Source organism: Tachypleus tridentatus, chromosome 11 (genome assembly GCF_004210375.1).
Source record: "Tachypleus tridentatus isolate NWPU-2018 chromosome 11, ASM421037v1, whole genome shotgun sequence".
Taxonomy (NCBI): domain Eukaryota; kingdom Metazoa; phylum Arthropoda; class Merostomata; order Xiphosura; family Limulidae; genus Tachypleus; species Tachypleus tridentatus.
Genome location: NC_134835.1, coordinates 40,138,459 through 40,160,557, shown reverse-complemented (window position 1 = coordinate 40,160,557; position 22,099 = coordinate 40,138,459). Strand labels below are relative to the sequence as shown.

At 30.3% G+C, this 22,099-nt stretch overlaps 1 protein-coding gene across 2 annotated transcripts; it reads right to left on the bottom strand.

Moving 5' to 3' along the window:
• Positions 1-303: 303 nt before the first annotated feature.
• HSPBAP1 (HSPB1 associated protein 1) lies at positions 304-22,045 on the bottom strand. Of its 2 annotated transcripts, none has more exons than XM_076466943.1 (7): positions 21,914-22,045; positions 16,214-16,395; positions 14,042-14,178; positions 10,486-10,618; positions 6,386-6,505; positions 3,892-3,999; positions 304-2,408 (listed from the first exon to the last, which is right to left on the bottom strand). In XM_076466943.1, exons 1-7 carry the CDS (start codon positions 21,978-21,980, stop codon positions 1,986-1,988), a joined length of 1,170 nt encoding a protein of 389 aa, XP_076323058.1. In that variant the 5' UTR covers positions 21,981-22,045; the 3' UTR covers positions 304-1,985. The 2 variants fall into 2 exon arrangements, with proteins under 2 accessions (XP_076323058.1, XP_076323057.1); XM_076466942.1 differs by lacking the exon at positions 21,914-22,045 and adding an exon at positions 21,381-21,847.
• Between the last annotated feature and the right edge of the window lie 54 nt (positions 22,046-22,099).

Genomic DNA, 22,099 nt, shown 5'->3' with positions numbered 1-22,099 from the left:
GAAAATATACCTTTTGAGCATTTATATTACGAGAGTTAAGAATGTACATAGCATGTAATACATTTTTCTAACAGCATAGTTGTGTATGTGGGCTAAGTGTAGCCCAGTAGTTAGTGTTTTAAGACTGGGGACATGAAAGCCATGCATTTGAGTTATGTTAGAACCATTAAAAAAAAATCCTATTGCAAGTTTTATGTTATAAGGATGATGGTCAAATATCATCATTTGGTCAGAAGAGAGAAACTCAAAAAGTGAGTCAGCTCCTAGAAAGCTCATGAATATACAAAAAAGTGTAGACAAAATGCGAACGATAGTGGTGTTTTTTTTATTTATAAACTATAAAGTTAATGACATACTAATAAATATCTATACTACAAATCAACTTGCAAATGTCTGTACTAAATGTCCCAAACAACAACTCTCAAACTTCCTGATCTATGAATACCATAAAACTCTGTGAAATTATTAGATGTGTTTCTAGAAGGTTGCTAAAAACCTATAACTTTATCAAATTCAACTTGTTTTACAATTCTTAGTTATTACAATTTTTTTTCTTTGCTAAGTACTGCCTAAGTACCTAGTTTTATAAATCATTAATAATCTTTTGGAGCAAACGAAAACGTTTAAAAAAACAAAATATTAGTAAATATAGAACAAAAGAACATGTAACATACTTCATGAGAAATTCTATAGACTTAAGTTTTGTTGGACCACATAAAAAGTTGAGAGCTATCTGTGCTAGCCATTCTTAATTTTAAACTGACACTAGAGAAAAGTGAGTTAGCCAACACCCACCAACCATACTCATGTTCTGAAAATGCAATGCATGTTTTTACATTTTTGCACTAATTGAGTGTGGACCTCAGATCAGTACTTACACATGCAAGTCACTGAAACCAATTATCATATAGCTTTAAATGCCTTGCACACCATGTATTTTGACAATTAATACTCAACATCATAGTTAAAAATATCATTTTCTAGTACATACAAAATACAGCTTGTAACTATGGTGTGAGAAAAATTTTCCTTTATATTGAAACTAAGTATGGAGTTTTGGTAATGAATATTCATTCACAATGCAGTTTTAAATTGTTTGAATAATTGTTTCCATATTTGATAAGAAAAATAGTTTGTTGTTGTGATGAATATTTTTTTTAATTAGAAAACTAATTAAAATATTTATTTTTTGACAGTGGAAATAAAAATTATTGTTGTGTATAAATTCAAAAGGAAAAACATTTTATTAAAATGAAATATAGGTCTTCAAGTCCTCTATGAAAAAGAGATATATTTGAAAAGAATGAATGGAAAATTTCACGACTGAGAGTTACTTAGCTATTCAGATCTAATAACAATAAAGTTTCTGCTAATCTAACAATCTGGCAAAAATCAACAACAAATATTTTCTCTATAAACAATTATAAAGAAAAACTTGAAAGAAATTTCAGGTCTTTGAGTCAATATTAAAATAAATTTTGTTCCTGAACATACAGCTGAATCCAACAAAAGACCAAAAATCTAGCTGTATGAGAAAAAACAAACCCTAAATATAAAACAAGAGGGTACACTGTACACAATTGTAATGCTTCTAATTAAGCCAAATGTGATTGTAAAAGCTATTTTTACACAGATACAAGTTTTTTTGAGTAAGACTGTATGACAGAATGACCATCATGCATACAGATGAAGTGTGAGTAGAAAAAGAGGTTTTAAACCTAAAATTAATGATAAACACTTAGTTGAAATACGAGACACCACTTTAATTTTAAACCTACAAATAAAAATATTTTGAGCTATATTTTTTAGGAAGTTGAAAATTCTACTTTCAGAAAGAATGACATAAATGTTTTTCTCATAAAACCACATGGACATTTAATAGTTGGACAGAAAATCTCAACTTCAGTGTTGAAAAACTTGGAAAATATTATTTTCTGTGAAAATAATAAGAACTTCTCAAAAGGACTTCAAGTATGAGAGTTAGTTCACACTTTACTGGTTTCTGATGATGTGCAAATGAATAGGTTTGTTAGCTTGTCAACAACACATTGTATCACATCAGGATGAACAAAACAATTGATAACATCTTTCAATGGAACTTCTGTCTTTGAGCTACTACAAGAAATGCCTTCTAAACTATTCCTCTCTTTACCATTTCCAAAGAACATTTTTTGAAATTCAGTAAATGAGAGACTAGGCACCTCTGTCATCCAGGCACATTCTGAAGTGACATCCTCATATGAACTAGTTGCTCCTGTTTCAAGAAGTTTCCTTTTCTTTCCACATCTTCCATCTGAACCTACTTGTTGCATCATATCACATGTAAATGCGTTCTTTTCTCTCTGGTTACAAAGATTATTCAAAACTACATGAATATAATGTACAGTTTCTTCAGATGAAACAAGTTCCTGAAAGTAAAAAAAAAAATTAATGTTTGCAAGAACATATGTTTCTTTTATATAAAAAACTGATAGATGGTGTATCTCCACTGCAAAGTGGGTCCTACATCTTCTTTTACCTCCAAAACCTAGGATACATTTTATAATCCTATATTGTAGCTTTTACCCTAGCATGCCCCCCTTTTTTTTTTTTTCAAATATGCAGTATATTTTATTTCATGTTAAATGTGTTTTGGTTTATGGCTTGAAAATTTTATGGTTATAATATATATATATATAAACAAAGTATTTTTTTCTCTTCATTATAAAATTAGAGTTCATACGCATATCCAGGCAAGAAATTAAAGGAGTTTTCCAAAACATCTCAAGACTCAATAGCAAGATTTTAAGGATATAAAATAATAAAGTAATAATAAAGTAATATCAACTTCAGATGGATCAGTGAAAAACGCTGATATAATGAATAGTAAAAACTGTTCTAGTACCAGATATTAAAAACTGCAGATTACATTAAGTGTTATTTGAATAGTGATTAGAAATATAATTAAAAAACATGCTTTTTAACCTATAGAGATTTCAAAATGTAAAGTCAAAAGGTACCTATTAATGTTATAACAAAAAATACTAATTACATTTTTGTTAAACTTATTACTAACTAAGACAAAAGATTTATGATTTGACTTAGTTTGAATTTTGCCCAAAGCTCCACGAGGGCTATCTGCACTAGCTGTCCCTAATTTAGCAGTGTAAGAATAAAGGGAAGGCAGCTTGTCATCACCACCCATTGCCAACTCTTGGGCTACTCTTTTACCAACAAATAGTGGGACTGATTGTCACATTATACTGCCCCCATGGCTGAAAGGGCAAGCATGTTTGGTATGACAAGTATAAAACCCTAACCACCTGGCCTTGCTGGGGCTGAGGTGGTTTATCACTGGTGGATATTTTTATGGTTTTTATCACATTCACAGATATCAAAATTTAATATTACAAGCCTCCCACATAAATGTATGATTTACTCAGGCAACTGATCAATAAATAAGCTGATGTGAGAATGACATTTTTTTGACACTTGATTTAATCTATACTTACACTCTGCAAAAAAACAACAAAAAAAAACATGATTTTTTAAAGAAATTTAATTAGACTTGCATGCAACTTGGTTGTAAAATTCCAAGCCTTTCACATGTAAAAACAGTAGCAAAAGAGAGTTAGGCCACATGAACATTTTCTTAAAACATTATTAATTTATACTTTATAAAAAACTTTTAATTCCAATATAATATGAGAGTTCTTTATCTTACAGTACAATTCAGCTTTGCCACACGAAATTTCTGGACAGAATATAAAAGCATATTTTACTAGAATCATAATGCAAAATAAAATTGGCATTCTATTTTCAATTCAACCAAATTATTATTTTATTAAAATAAAATAGCAGTACTTAAATTTTTAACAAACATTATTAAACTTGTGAATAAAATGGACTCACTTCAGTAGGATTTATCCATTTCATTCCATCAGGCTGATACACTGGAACCAAAGCTGTCATCAATGTTCGAACAATAGCTTCATTCAATCTTGATTCCTCATCACTGGGCTGTTGTAAAAATTAATACCTAAATACTCAACATGTTTTCATGTATGAAAAATACCAAAAGCAGAAATGTACTATGATTTAAGGTTAAATATTACACTATTAGTATTATACTCATACATTCTCACATGTTCTTCCCAATTAGACAAATACATTTAAGAAATATTAATAACATGGAACCTTCTTAAATCTCCCTTTTAATAGTATAACCAGCTCTCTTGAACTTATGAACCTATTAAAAAGAGTTCCTTGAAAAACTACCTATTTCAAAGGGACAGCCAAATTCAGTTGGATCTTAATAATACATTCACAGTCAATAATATAAAAGAGGTAAAAATGCATTGGAAAGTAAATATAAATTGAAATCAGAAGCTTATAGATCATATAGATTATAATTTATGGTGAAATTATTTTTGGTATTCCTTTCTTATTATTAGCCACAGCATAGCAGCTCATAGAATGTCTCCAACTTTTTCAAGTACAAACTTTTACCTCATAGTTCTGTCATCTCTTGACCAATTTGAGATCTAATTACAGTTTTGGATTCATTAGAAAAAAATAATTTTGATGGCTGTATATGACGATACCAAAGGTCTCAAGATTAATTTACTCTATTCCTACCTAAAAATAATTTCAATTTGAGAGTAGGCTGGTAGAGCTCCTGATGAATAATAAAATCAAACAATTTATATGCTCACCCCCATGTTTATATTGGTGGAGCAAAAAATGAAGTTAATTAAAAGGAAAAAAAAAGTCTCAGATTAATTTATTCTAATCCTGCCTAAAAGAAATTCAAGTGTCTGAGCTATTGAGAATTCCCTCTTGTTTCTAGCTGTAATAGGTTTTAATTTACACTAAAAAACACCTTGTAAAATATGTTTTTTCATTTGCAATATAATAAATGTTGAGCATCAGAGCATGGACACTGAGAAAACAATTAAAAACATCCCTTAATACCTTGGTTTTCAAATAAAAAAATTATTAAATCACCAAAAATGTAACTTTGTTGAAATAAAAATTGTTTCTTTTTTTAAAAACTTTAAATTATTTTCAAAGTTTTAACCATCTCATGATATCCACACTATCAGTTTCTAAATAAGATTTTTTATATATTCAACTTAACATTCTTGTTTAAACATTAGTAGATTTTATAAGTCACAGGATAACAAAAACAGTTTGTTATGCTATATTAGAAAATAATACATAACAATAACAACTAAACTTGAAAATAAAGTGCCAATATAGAATATGCTAATTTAATGTTGGAAAATCAAACTAAAAATGAATGTATTAAAACAATTTGATATTTAAATGTAACTGAATTACATAAAAGAATGTCTATTATTTCATCCAATTCTGATGCCTAAAATGTGATCTGGAGAACCTTTTATAGATAAAAAGGAAGAATAATTAAGCTAAAGACATGAAAATATAAAAGGTCTGGTACACTGAGCAACAGTGATGAAAATACTCAATAATCAAAAGCTTGTAATATGCGACACATTTCTGAGACAGGACAAAGTAGTTAGAGCAGTGTCTTTAAGCTATTACAAAACTATGTTCGATTATCATGATGGCTGCAGTCTGAGGTAAGACTTGGCTGATTCTACAAACCTAAGTACATAGCACTGTTGCTAGTATTTAAGGATCACAGAATATTTTATTTTTAAATGACACTAACTCATTAAACACCATAGCTGCATAACCTTAAAGAATTCTTACATATATAAAACAACCTGACAAAGCAAATACATAGAGACAGTGTTACAATTCTGTCATATAAACATCAAAACCAAAATGAAACCAAATATACCCAAACACAAGTAATAACTGAAAATAAGCACAGTAATACAAACAGCCATAAAAACAGTCAAGAAGTCAAGTAATATGTGAATAGCTACCAAAACTGCTCTGTGAAAGACGAATGTGTATCATGAGGGAAAAAGTAGATACTGTAAAGAAAGAAAACAGCAGGATATATAAAGTAATATGAAAATGGAAAACAAAATAACTTTATAATAATGCATAAACATAATAAGAGTAAAGGCACAGAAGATCTAAATTCAAAATTTCTATAGATAGCTCGTACATATCCTAAGAACAGTTTTGGTAGTACAGAAAAATGAACTGTGAATTATATTCAGGTTAAATTAATATAGTACAGGAATAGTATTTAAAAGAAAATAGTTGGAATGTAATTATTTATAATCAGTAAAGATATGTTAGTTTCTGAGAAAGATCAGGTAATTATGAAGACCTAAACAAATGATTGGGAAGATACTGTAATCACCTCAGAAGTATTTTCAAGATTGCATACAGAAAAGACTAACATCCTTAAGGGATCACTTATCCTACTGAATATAAATTATACCTTACTACTAATTCATACCAGCTCAATCCATGTATTGACACTGATAGAAGGTTCTAGACATTCCACAAAATGCCACCACAACTTTGGCACAAACAAAACTTCACCTGGCTGTAATGTGATGACATGAGGATGAGCATTCTGCAATGATAAAATTATCAACTGTATGTGAAATATACAAATATATAAAGCTATACAAAAATTGAACATAAAAATGAAAACATCACCAAATGCTCTTAATGAACATAGAGAGATAAAATTATACTGAAGTACTGTATGTGGGCTTACATGTCCAAAACTGAAATCACAAAACATACATGTAGAAATGATATTATAACAAAACTTTTATTACAAATAAAATTTTGTTTTATGTCTTACTATACCAAAATATTTCCAGTATTCTCCATTTTATCAGGTCATCCCTTAAGTAAAATCCAATTTTAGGTTCAGAAAAAGAGAAAGGATTTCAAATGCTTTTAATGTTACTTAATAAATAATGCATGTTCTATTATTATTAATTACTTCCTGCCTATGAGTCACAAGCTTCTGAATATCACTTCTATAAAATTCTTGGGGTTTGGAGGAAAATAATGTAGAGAGGGTACATTTGACAACTTCATGTGTTCCAAGCTCTTTTCTACCAAGATAGTTATGAAAATTTCAGAATAGATGATAATTAGATGGGGCAAGGTCTGGATGTTAAGGAGAATGTAGAAGATTTTCCCAGTCTAACTTTTCAATCTTGGCAGATGTGATCCTTGCTGTATGGGGCCATGCATTATCCTAGTATAACACAACACCTTTACAATTGAGAAAAGCAGGTTTCTTTACTTTCAGTGCAACATTCAAGTGCTCTAACTGGCAGTAACTCAAAGTGGATCACACCAACAATATCCTACAAAATGCTTAACAAGACTTTCCTAAGGTCCATTTTAGGCTGTGCTTTAAGTCATTTTACCTGCACCGAGACACTGTTTGCAGTACTTAACATTTTTATAACATATCCATTTTTTTTTTTTTTATCTCCAATCACTAACCTGTCCAAATAAGGAGAGTTACATTCACGAGAATGCAGAGAAGTGCAAATGTCCATTCTTGCTCTAAGGTTGGCTTCTGTCAAATTATGGGGGACCCATTTTCCAAGTTTTGAACACTTTCCAACCTGTTGTAGATGACAATAAACTGTTGAATGGGTCAAATTAAGTTTTGTGCTAATTTTTCAACTGTTACAGCACAATCTTCATCAAGTGCAGCCAGCAGTAAGTCACCATTAATGTTAACAGAACGACCTGAATGTGGCACATCACTTAAGCTGTAATCACCTGATCTGAACTTCTGAAACTATCTTCAACATTATCTATCATTGAGAGACTCTGCACCATAAACATCTTGAATGTTTTGGGTAGTTTCTGCTGCACTATTGCTTTTCATTAAACTCATAAAGCAATATATGCCTAATGTACTCCTTAGATACATCCATCTTCATAAGGGTTTATTTAATTAAAGATCTGAAAAAGTGGAGTTGGGTTAGTTTCATTTATTTGTCTGAATATGTTTATACATCTCCTACTACATATTTTAATCATTAAAGCTTTCTTTAATACATCTATCTGTTATAACTAAAGTTTATTGATTTATTACCCTTTGGAGGGTGTCCAACAACTATCAGTACCTTTATAAGTTGTAAATCACTGGTGAGCTGTAATCCTGTTATGCTGACAAATTACATTACCCATGAACTATTAAGGGTTGCTCACGTGTACCTTGCAAGGCATTTTTTATTACAAAATTATTGTTATTTATTTTACCTAATCTTAATTTAACCTAAAAAGATCCCTATTTTTACATTTTAGTTATTTTTATCATTACATATAAAAAAATAAACATAAAAACAATAAATAAAATACTTAACCAATCATCTTTTTTCGTGCTGTCAACTGTTAAAGAGACCTAACCCTAATTTTTTTTTAAACTAATGGTAGTAATGCACTTTTATTTAATTAAATAATGCACCAAACAATACAGACTAATAACAGACAAAAAAGAAATAAATCCCTTAACCTCTCAAAAATTTTCTGGCTCTTTAAGTTTGCAACAAGAACAATTTCCAATTCATCCAAGACAGTCATTAACTTTCTCATGAAACGATGTTGATACCCCGAGAGAAATTAACATTTAACCCTTCGGAACATAATTTTATACAATACTTCACTTAATAAAAGAAAACTATGATTTTCTCTTAGTTATAAGTAATATAAAAATAAACATAAGAGAAAACTATTAATGAATTCTGAAGGAGATGATGTGACAAGTAGGCATGGCAGAAGGGGTCTGATTTTCTATCCAATGGCTTTTTAACCAAACAAAATTGAAGACTATAAAAAATATATTATTATTTACCTGAGCAATGATGATTTTATAAAGAATAACTTATGTTTCATTTCCTACTTTTGTGAGGGATAAAATATGGGAAGATGTCATGCTAAAAGAAAATCTGTCATGTGAGTTACACTGGGGTAAATTCAGGATTTTTTTAAATATTGCCTTGCAAAAGTAAAAACTTAATATTTATCTGCTATTAAAATATGGATTATTAGCTAAGATTTTATGCTATTCTAATTGGTATAATATACATAAAAAGTAGTTTAATAAAATCTGTAATGTGAGACACTAAAAACCTTGAATCATGCATGCAGTAAAGAGTGCCTGTTGTGATAGGGTTAAGATAAATTAACTTAAAATTTTCTGTCGATCATACATACATATTTTCAAATGTATACAATTCTAACATATCTGTGTAAACTTTTCATCACAATTGTTTAAAAAAGTAAGTAAACACACAAAAAAGGATTTCAGTGATACCATTACTAATTATTTTAAGTCTCTCATTGTAGCATATCTGAATAATTAGTACAAGTCCTATGTGGTCTCTCTCTGTCATATCCATATGTATAATCAACAGCAACAAAAAGAAGAATCAGAAAAGTACATTATTTCATGTTTATTCTTTATTTATTATTATAAAAGTAACTAAAATACAAAAACAGGTTTTCTCAGGTTATTTATGGTTAGACTAAATAAAATAAATAATATCATAAAAAAACGTTTCATGAGACACCCATGTTAGAAGTTGCCAGGTAACATAATTTAATAGTGTAGCGTGACCTCCATGTTTCCCAAATGATCTATACCTTATAATGGCATGAATGGTAGTTAGACACTGCTTAAATGGTTTTAATACAATAACACTTAATTGTAAACAGATGTATGCTGTTAGGTGTTTAAAGCTACTTAGGATAAATGAACACAGTTTCATGTTACAATTTGAAATCATTTCAGAAATAAGAAACAAAAGGTAATTTAGACTTATATGGATTTTCTTTTTTCGTGGGTACAAAGTCCATCAAATTGACCAATGTTGCATAAAGTAATAGTAGAGAAAATAACAGAATAGAAGGTTTTAGTAAAAATAAACAATAGAAAAAGTATTTTTAATCTTAATATGAAAATCACTTTGCATATAAACTAAACAAAATAAATACTTGACATATTCATAATAAATCTTTAGTGAAAACAATTCATTAAAAAATTATATTTTAGGTACAAATACTTTTAATGTGTTCTAAACGGCTGATAAATTTTGTGAAAATACACACATGCTGTATTAGAAGTTACAGTATTAAAACTAACAAGTAAAAATGGTCCCATGGTCAGTCTCTCAGACTGATCCTGTACCAAAAGAATTAAGAGATGAGTGTTAAAAGCAGATAACAGAAAGTACCTTTACTGCCACTACTTTTTATGCTACCTCTTTCTAAAGTCACCTTAATCATTACACTATGTTTTAACTAGATACCTACTGAATTCTTAGGGCTTATACAAACTTTTGGCAAGATAACTATAAATACTATAATAATATGTTGTGTTCTAAATAAATTTAGTGAAAGTTAGGACTTCTGTGTCACTTACCAGATAATCACTCCCACATTTTTTTTAAATTCATAATCTGAACAAAGGATGAGTACCTCAATTTACACTGATAGAAATGAAATTAAAAGAATATATTTAGATAACACTTATTTTACTAAGAACGAGAACGAATAGCCATTTTAACATCTTACCCGGAACTTGGAATGTTTAGAAAGATCAGGACAAGTGATATTAACTTCACTAAAAATACTGGATTCTTCATATGGAATACGTGTTGGATACAAGTTTGCAACATCTTCTGGTGGAAACAACACCCAGCGTTTTCTGCACAAAAAAGCAGACAAATAAATGTACGAGTTTTAAAATCTTCAAACACAATCAACATTTAAACAATAAAAACAAAATGATACAAAAGGTCTTTAAAATTACACTAGTTTTTGTAGCATTGTTATTTTGCAGAAGAAGCTTTCAGGAAGTTCACTGACCATAAAAACTCTGATTTCTACAGCAGGGGCATAAACAGCATTGTTACATGTTGACAAGTGCATTGAAGCAAATGGTGCTTACTTTGTAAAACATGCTGTAATCAACACTGGTTTACACTTTTCCAAACTTCGCAGTTCAAAAACAACACTAACTTCTAGACAACCTAATACATGCATTTCTTGTCACAATGTGTCACTGAGTCATTTTTGGTTGACCAATTGACTGTCTGGTCTCAAAAATATATTGAGAAACATAAACAAGTCAATAAGCTTCTGAAACTGTGTCAAATCATTTTCTCTTACACTATCCTTAACAAATGACCTCAAACACATTGGTAGATGAGTATTTGCTTTCAAACACTGTGCAATGAAAGTAATATTAGCTACACTGGTAGTTCTGGTTATCTTCATTTTACCCACCATTCCAGTGGGAAACTAGTCAGCTGACTGCCTATAATTAAAGTAGAACATAAGCTTCATCCTTCTTTAAACAGCTTACTATGCAAGCTAATATTGCCTGCTTTCTTGGTAATGTTTTTCAATGTTTTCTCTCTCTAACCATACTATAGGGGGCCACTACACTAGACTTCATACATAGCAAACCATTTGTGTATATATTCCTTCAATCCACTGCTTCTGGGCCTTTTCTGGCCACTATCAGAAGGTTTACCAGTAAAAATGCAGCTCACTTATTCTATAGGTAAAACTGACAAACAATTTCTACCATAGATCCATTTTTAACATACCAAAGCCAAAACCTACACTGGCAATGGCTGCCTGTTTTCTGTTGTTGACATTACTCAGATGTAGTAAAGGACATCAATGCTAACCTCCTCCAATGATTGCTTTGCTCAAAAGCACCTGATACTCCACAAGATCAACAAGTATGCAGGCAGATCCTGTATCATCCAATAATTTCATTTTTCACCCTGTATTTTTCTGGATACATACCAAGCAACACCCAACTCTGAAAACTTGGACTGACCATTAAACCTTTTGGTGCAAGCCACTTTTTGCATCTCACCAAGTCAATGGCTAGACTTAAGTGAGCTCATTACTTACTCACAGAAATACCAACAGCTACAGAGCACTGTCAATCCTCCTGCATCTGTTCTATAGTTGATTAAAATTGCTTACCTCACCTATATTAATTTCATTAAGGTATGAGTATTTCAATTTGAAATAATATTGCCACACACCCAAACAGACATTTCGAACCTCCTTTCTAGAGTGATGTTTGAGTAAAGACTTCACAAGTATTGGCTGTGACATAAACATCATGATAGGACTAACCAAGTTCTACCTGTTCATTACAAGTCAGAGTAGCTATGTTATAGCACTGAGATGTGTTGGCTATCTTATGCCTAGATTCTTTTCATCAATCACATCTTTATGTAATATATAAACATCCCCAATATGGCAAATTTCACCCAAGAGTTTAACATTATCACCAAACTATAGTAATTTACTAATTATACCTCTACCAATTTCTTTAATGTAAATAAAATGTACAAGCACTAATCCCTGAGGTACTCTACTAACCCTAAGGGTCCAGTTTGACTTCATTAATAACAACATTCAGTTTTCTCTTATCCATACACCCTGCAATCCAATTAATTAATTTTATCCCCACTGTTATAAATGCTTTTGTTAAGCTAATATTTTATGTTGTATATTATCAAAAGCTTTTTAATAATTTTTCATCCAAATAACAAGCAAATAAATTTGTTGGTATACTTTACTTAAACAACAAAAGATAAAGATACACAGTAGCATGTCTTGTGCCCTGAAAACAACCTGCAGGACACACTGTGTGTTATTAACAAGAGTGAGTTTATCTTCCATCTTCTGTAGCTCAGACTACAGTAATCTAAACTATCATATATTTTCAGTAGATGGGCTCTACTAAACTCTTTCTCATATACAAAATTTCAAGGCAATTCGTTATGAAATACTTGAGATATAACATCTCCAACTTTGATTGAGTTTCTTCCTTATTTTTTTCTTCACACAAATGTATGGAAACTTTATTTGATACAAAACCTTACTTAACTGTACAGTCTTTTTCCCAAATGTCATTCATTGATATATTTTTACAGCCAACAATTAGGCATGAAATTTTATCTAAATATAAACCACATGTGCATTGTTCTTTGACAAAAATTACTTGCATTTGAGCATGATTTTTAGTATGCCTACATAAAATGTCACAAGCTATCAGTCTGAAATATTCACTTCACTGCACCTAAAAGTGAAAAGTTTTTAGTTTTCTGTCTTTCAAATTAAAGACAACTGATTTAGGGCAGCAAATCTATAAGGTAAAAGCATGTGCAGATATGTAAGTATTAGTTAGGCCAAGCAAACTAGATTAGCAGTTTTTAGCTCACACTTTCAGCATAAATTCACTAAATTAGTGTCACATGATACTAGCTTAAACAATCTGCATAAATAATGATGCTTAATAGAGTTGTACTGATTGCATGTGGGTGGTGAAAAGGTGCTGTTAATCTAAATTCTATGGCATTACTATAAAGGAAGCTATTGACACTGTTTTAGAAAGGAACAACTACCACCATATATTTTAAAGAATCTGGTTGATCTTATAAAATAAAGGTTTGTTCCAAACAATTGGGATGTGATCCTTACACTAAAGTTGGTTGCTATTATGTGTCACTTTTTCAACTGGTGTGGTTTATCAATATATTTTAAACAAAAAGTCATGATATCTGACCAAAAATACCACAGATGTCAAAAAAGGTACAGTAAGAAAGTATTCAGCATGCAATTTAAAGGAATAAAATCAAAACTTGTACATATGCTTATCGAACTGGTAAGATGTTTACAGCAAATATTCACACATTTCTTATAAAAGCTGTGTATTTTGTTTTACCATCTAAGCATGCCCTCTACATTCCTACACTCAATTACACAACCACCTTCAAACATGAGGTCAGCTATAGGTCAGTTACCGCTTTCTTTTTTTGTGAACCTATGACTGAAGAAGGTCAATCGTCGTTTGCTCCTCTACATAGTGCTTTCTCTACCCATACCAGCCATTTTTTACACATACAAGACTTGTAATATTTTCTAATAGCTTGCCAAATTTCCTGAAAATACACTTAATACATTCAAAGTTATACTTCAAACTAACCAAGCCGACACATATACCATTAAGGAGTTATTAACATTACCATACAATTCGCTGGTAACACAGAAATCATCAAACTTCGTTTGAATTCTAAGAATATTTAAATATACCTACCTGCCACACACCTGAGCTACTAAATTACAACCATAAGTATCTTGATGACAAGGGGTATGGGCACCACTGCTACCAACCCAGAAAGTACTCTCTTTACCTTGTCTATTTTCAAATCCAAAGGTTTTCCAATCAACAACCTACTATTAAGAAACAAATTTAGAATATGCAGCACACACCATAAATACAGTACAAGAAATTATAAAACAGAAATGGTGCCATTAACATTTCATGTCCACAGCATGATAAATCACCGATATGTTGTACTTCACTTGTATTTATACGTAACTTGAGGTTGGCACAAGCTATAGTAATATATATAATATCCCTAACTAGCTGAATAAGGTCTAAAAAGATAGTTAAAAGTAGATCAATTGTTCTCAAAAACAGTAAATTTGCCTAGCTTAGATGTATTACAGCTTATTCTAATTTTAAAAGTTTAACAGTAAACCCCAACAGTTTATGAATTTGATAGTTATAATTTTTTTTCCAGAAATGTTGGTGACCTTCATATACTTAGCTTAATCAGAATTATTGAGAAATATAAAACCTGTTGGTACAATCATGGATTGTATACTAAACATATATGTATGTATATATATACTGTAAAAACAGCAGTTAATAGCATAGTTCAGTTAACATTATGAATAACAAAATAACAGTCATAAATTAAAAAAAAAACATGTTTAAACAACAGTATTCTATTTTTTTCTAATACTGAGACAGAAACTAGTGAATCACATTAGCTTGTTATTAATGTTTTGTTTTTTTTTGGTGTTTTTGGAATTCATAGTGAACTGCTCTTAGAGAATAATGTGACCTTATATAATCCAATTTACTTAAGTCATTTAAACATACCACAGAAAAGGGACCTACAATTATAATTTCAAGATTTCTAAGTAAACATTGTTACTATTTCTAAACAGGTTGATCCAGAATGTGAAATATAACCAGTTAATTTTTACTGCTTTAACTAATGGTAAAACAAATTAATAAAAATTACATAATTATTTTGGTCACTTGCCATTTTGGTTTATTAAAGAAAGATTTTAGTACTTATCCCTGAATACATTATGTTCACTAAAAAAGGGAGATTGCCAGTATACAAAATATGAAAAGTATTCATTACAATAAAGATAATCATTAAAGTAAAGTATCAACATTTAGTATTTATTTTTGAAGCAAATACACATATAATCATTCAAATTATTCACAAATAGCTTTAGTTACAACAGTTACTACCAGGGGCATAGATTTTTTACACCCAATGGAGGGGATGAGTTTTGCAATCACTTATGTGGGCTGTTCAATTTACAAATTGGTAATCTCTGATTACGTGAACCAGAAAGCTGTAAACATGCAGTCACAGAGTAATCTTGTTGCCACAATACTTGCATGTATACTTAGGCCTACTGACTGATACTTACGAACTATCGCTTAGATCAAAAGCTTAGAAGCACGCCTATATTAAACATGTACATTTTGGCAACTGAAAAAGCCTACATCTAGGCCTAATTATGTAATTCGATTGGTAAGAATCACAAGAACAAACACACAATTTGTAGGCCTGTGATGCAATAAAACAATTCAACAGACCAAAATGTAGGGGGGGGATGGTTGTATGCACCATACCCCCAACCTAAAATGAAGGGGGATATTACTTTATTGTAATGACTCCTTTCTATAAAGTGAATGTCCTTTTACACTCAAGGCCTACCATTTTAAAGCATACCATCATTGATAAATAAATCGTACATAAATGTGCATGTAATAATAAGAAAATATAAACAAAAAAGTACTAATGAGAAATACACAATTACAAAAAATAAACAATGTTAGAAAAATATGTGTAAAGTAAATTAAACCAGGCTATGTAAAAATCACTTAAAGTAATTAAATTGAATTATTGAGAATATCAAAAATAAGTTCAGAATATTTTATGAAATTTACTACAGACATATTTTTTTTTTAGCACTGATTTACTATTTTAATGATATACAAAATATATTATATCTTATAGTACAAAACTAAAGATTTCTGGAGATCTCCCATCTTCTTTGATTTTTATGATACAGTAATAAGCTAGATAACCAACTAGCATTTCACAAAACTCAACCATTCAGGCAGTAGTACAAACATAATATCTAGGTCATCTAAAATCAACAGTAAAATTACCTGTAAGATATGAGGAATACTTTCAAAAACTTTGGACATGTAATTATAACTGGAATAGCACCAATGGGTAGAAGGATTATATGATGCTAATAAACTTTCTTTACAAGCAGTTTCATTCACCCAGTCATAAAACTCCTGAAGGGAACATCTGATATAGTCAGCATCTCTTTCCCATCTTGGTTCTATTCCAGAAAAAACAGAATTAACAAATATCATATATTTGCAATATGCAAGCTCATAAAAGTTGTTAATGTAAATTTAAATGTTCTTTATACAAGTAATGTACTAATAATAGTTTACATTTACAGCGTACCTATTTTCTTACCAAAACACACAGTTTTGAAAACAATTTTAAAAATTGACAATACTGCTATATTGTAAAATAAATTTTCTATAAATTATGTTCTCCATGAAACCTGCACAAAGTGAAAATCCTTGACTTATATATTAACTTCAGACCATTTAGAATGGAAGGAAAAATAAAATCCCACAAATATGTTTGTTAGATTTACACAACTGTTAAGTTTAACACAAGAATACTATTTAGCTTATAATGTGTGAGCAATAAAGTGAGTTATTTTTTAAAAGCAATATTTATGGCAAGTTGTTCATGTAACTATTTATAAACCATTTGTTGCATAGTTCATTTGTTGTGACCTGACATCACATTACTAGAACCTTCTGAATTTTTTGTTACTTTAAGTAAGTATTGTTGTATCAATATGTCTAATTTGTAGAAAGTTCTAAGTTAGATTATGTGATATTACGTACATATAAGCACTAGTGAAAGTTATAAAGTTAAATTGTATGATTCTTACTTTATTTGAAATGGAAAATTTCTAAAGTGAGTTTCACAGTTTGTATTGTAATAGTAGAACAGAGGTGAATAACTTGTCTTGTTAAAGGATGTTTTAGCATAACTAAACCCACATGTGGACTGTGAAGAAAAGGAAACAATTATTTAAAATTCTGGATACAACTGTGATAACTAATAGCATAACAAATTTTTGATATGTATGTTTGGCTTGTTTTGAATATACTATTTTAAAACAAATGGATTGTGAACTGTTTGTTTATTGTTGAAATATATTGCCAACAAGTCAAGATACCTACTGTAATGGATTCAGCCCTATGAAACCTAACAACATTTCCAATTATGCTTTTGAAATATTGTACGTGATTTAGCATTTTTGCTACCAGTTGGGTTCTTAAACAGTTTCTGCTTCTTACTTACCAAATCATTTTACTGCCATCACTCAAAATCATTAAAAAGGAAAGATTTAATGCAACTGTTAAAGGCATTAACCATTTACTAGTATATTCTGCCCAAACCCACAATGAAGATTACAGAAATATCTCCAAACTCTTGTCATGTAAACATTTAATATTTATATTAGAAATATACTATCAGTCTTTCTCTTTAATGCTGCATAGAGATTAACTTAAATTGCAGCAAAAGCTTTTGTACACAAATTAATTTGTAGATTTTAAAAAATCCTATTTATGTTTAGAAGATAATACAAAAATGTGAACAAATACAACTGATGTACATGTAATGATTTAGTAGAGATTTCACAATCACATAGCAGAGATTTATACTGTACATTTCGCCTCCAATGTAATATTTAGAAATAAAAGGAATCTGTACTGTCCACTTAACTATAGTAACCAAAAACAAGAAATCTGTACTGTCCACTTAACTATAGTAACCAAAAACAAGAAGTCTGTACCACCCATTTAACTATAGTAACTAAAAACAACAAGAAGTCTGTACCACCCATTTAACTATAGTAACTAAAAACAACAAGAAGTCTCTACCATCCACTTAACTATAGTAACCAAAAACAACAAGAAGTCTGTACCACCCATTTAACTATAGTAACTAAAAACAACAAGAAGACTGTACCATCCATGTAACTATAGTAACTAAAAACAACAAGAAGACTGTACCATCCATGTAACTATAGTAACTAAAAACAACAAGAAGACTGTACCATCCATGTAACTATAGTAACTAAAAACAACAAGAAGACTGTACCATCCATGTAACTATAGTAACTAAAAACAACAAGAAGACTGTACCATCCATGTAACTATAGTAACTAAAAACAACTAGAAGACTGTACCATCCATGTAACTATAGTAACTAAAAACAACTAGAAGACTGTACCATCCACTTAACTATGGTAACTAAAAACAACAAGAAGTCTGTACCACCCATTTAACTATAGTAACTAAAAACAACAAGAAGTCTGTACCACCCATTTAACTATAGTAACTAAAAACGACAAGAAGTCTGTACCACCCATTTAACTATAGTAACTAAAAACAACAAGTCTGTACCACCCATTTAACTATAGTAACTAAAAACAACAAGTCTGTACCACCCATTTAACTATAGTAACTAAAAACAACAAGAAGTCTGTACCACCCATTTAACTATAGTAACTAAAAACAACAAGAAGTCTCTACCATCCACTTAACTATAGTAACTAAAAACAACAAGAAGTCTCTACCATCCACTTAACTATAGTAACTAAAAAAAACAAGAATTCTGTACCACCCATTTAACTATAGTAACTAACAACAACAAGAAGTCTGTACCACCCATTAAACTATAGTAACTAAAAACAACAAGAAGTCTGTACCACCCATTTAACTATAGTAACTAAAAACAACAAGAAGTCTGTACCACCCATTTAACTATAGTAACTAAAACAACAAGAAGTCTCTACCACCCATTTAACTATAGTAACTAAAACAACAAGAAGTCTCTACCACCCATTTAACTATAGTAACTAAAACAACAAGAAGTCTCTACCATCCACTTAACTATAGTAACTAAAACAACAAGAAGTCTCTACCATCCACTTAACTATAGTAACTAAAAACAACAAGAAGTCTGTACCACCCATTTAACTATAGTAACTAAAAACAACAAGAAGTCTGTACCACCCATTTAACTATAGTAACTAAAAACAACAAGAAGTCTCTACCACCCATTTAACTATAGTAACTAAAAACAACAAGAAGTCTCTACCACCCATTTAACTATAGTAACTAAAAACAACAAGAAGTCTCTACCACCCATTTAACTATAGTAACTAAAAACAACAAGAAGTCTGTACCACCCATTTAACTATAGTAACTAAAAACAACAAGAAGTCTGTACCACCCATTTAACTATAGTAACTAAAAACAACAAGAAGTCTGTACCACCCATTTAACTATAGTAACTAAAAACAACAAGAAGTCTGTACCACCCATTTAACTATAGTAACTAAAAACAACAAGAAGTCTGTACCACCCATTTAACTATAGTAACTAAAAACAACAAGAAATCTGTACCACCCATTTAACTATAGTAACTAAAAACAACAAGAAGTCTCTACCACCCATTTAACTATAGTAACTAAAAACAACAAGAAGTCTCTACCATCCACTTAACTATAGCAACTAAAAACAACAAGAAGTCTCTACCATCCACTTAACTATAGTAACTAAAAACAACCTTTATCATTTAAATATTCACCAACTTCAAAACTCCCCTAAACTTACTGCATCCACCAGATCTGCAAGTAAAATCATTCCAAAGATCAATCATCCTGTTAGGAAAATAAAACTATCTTAACTGCAGATGATTTTTTACCCTGTCAATTTTACATTTCTGTCTCTTTCTCCTATGAATCTTACTATTAAATAAAAAATATATAATGTATTGATACTATTACTTCCATTAGCAGTGTTAACTAATATCTTTATCTCTTATTTCTTTAATGAAAAAATAATTTCAGAGATTTGAGCTTGTTCTTGTATATCAACCGTTCCATCCAAAGTATCGCCATGTAGCCCTTCTTTCAACTGTTTCTAACAATTTAATGTCATTCTTGAGCGAAACACTGGATCCATTATTCTGAATGAGCCTAACATATAACCTATACAATTAAATTATAAAATTTATATTCCAAATTCCTGTAAATATATCTTAAAATTCTATTTAATATAACATTAAAGGGCAACAAAGGACGTATTCCAGCTTGAACATCCTACTCACTAAACACTAGAAAAACTCAAACCCAGCCCTCACCATTCAAATACTTATCAAGTTTATCATTAAAATCCTTCAAATTAAGTGCAGCAACTACATATAGAGACAAGCCATTCAAAAGGCCAACAACCCTGTTATAAACATAAAGCCCTATTAGTTAAAGATTCATACCCTACTAAAATTTATGTCTCCTAAGTCTTACCAATCTCATCATTAAATATGAAAGAAAAGATGAAATATCAACATTATCAATTCCTCAAACAATGTTAAACATCTCATCAGGTCACAGTTTTTCTTTTCCAAGAGGAAACAAGTTCAGAGATCTTTAAAAAAAAAAATCCTAAAAATTAGTTTTGAGGTACCTAACTTGTGATATTAATCCAGTTTGTTGAAACATTTATAACAACTATCTGGATTCTTCCATCTAAAAATCTAACTTATCCCCTATACTTCTAAAAATATTTTTTTTTGTGAAGTGTTTGTCTTATAACAAAACCACATTGGACTATCTGCTGAGCCATCGTTTTTTTTAACAAGTCTTTTGTGTGGTGTCTTATCAAATGCTTTCTGAAATCTAAATATAACAAATCCTTAACCTTACCAAGTTATTCCCACCTATATATACAGTAACCTCTTCAGGGAATGTCCATGACCACTGACTATTCAGTTCCAATATAGCTTTTAAACTTTGTTAAATGCATTTACAAATCATGTTTCATTACTTTCAAAAACTTTTCAAAATTCATTGGAGATAATAAAATTAACTATATAGATGATTTTCAGTATATTAATCTTGCATAATACATGGTAAATATTTAGCAATCTCTCATTCTTCTGGCACCTGCTCGCTATTCAGATATTGCAAGGGTTTATATTTAACATTTTAAGATTTTTAACAGAAGAAAATATTAGCAAATGGCTCATAATATTATATATCCAATCTTTAACCTCCTTAAAAACCCTTAGGAGAAAACATTATTGGGACCTATACAATTATAATTTTCCAAATTTCTTAACTGTTTCATACTAAGCTCACAATATAAATTGTTTTAAAAAGTTACTACTCTGGGCCTCACTTCCATGACATTCAGTGATTAACAGTAACAACAGTTCACTTACCTCCCTTCAGGGCTACTCGAAAGTTAAATTTTAAATCTTGACATGCTTCTATCCAGTCTTCTGCTAACCACGATCTGCACTTCCAAGATTCTATCATGCCTTTAAAAACAACAGGCACTTGAAGTCTTTTAACAATTAACTTTCTGATATCCTCACATCTCAACATTGTCATTAAACTAAAGTACCAACTAGCATATGGTAAATAATCCAATCGACGTATCTAGCCTCTGCCAAAACGTGAAAATATTGCAGCAGTGCCTTTAGAAGAGTTTCTAATTTCTAGTAAAGACTTTTTGTCGATTGAAGAGAACTGTTTATTTAGGCATTAAAATTTGTATTTAACATCGTATTGACTTTCTACCAACCGGTCGAATTATATTTACATGTTGGGCAGCAAAAAACAAAAAAACGGTATTATAAATTATAATGGCGACCTTTCTATAGAATAGCGACACAAAAAGAAAAATGATTATTGATGACGAGAAACCCACTTATAATAAAAATGTTATCAATAAAAGTGTTAATAACCATACCAGCCGTTCTGAGATACAAACAGAAAAATGAATATTCTGAGGCATTTTCAAGCGAAAGTTGTAACATCACTTTATAACATGAAGGATCTCACCACAAAGGTATTACTTAGCAATAATAACATAACATCATTACACGTAATCATAACAGATAGCTTAAGAGATGCAAGCAGTCAGGGTCTACAAAGA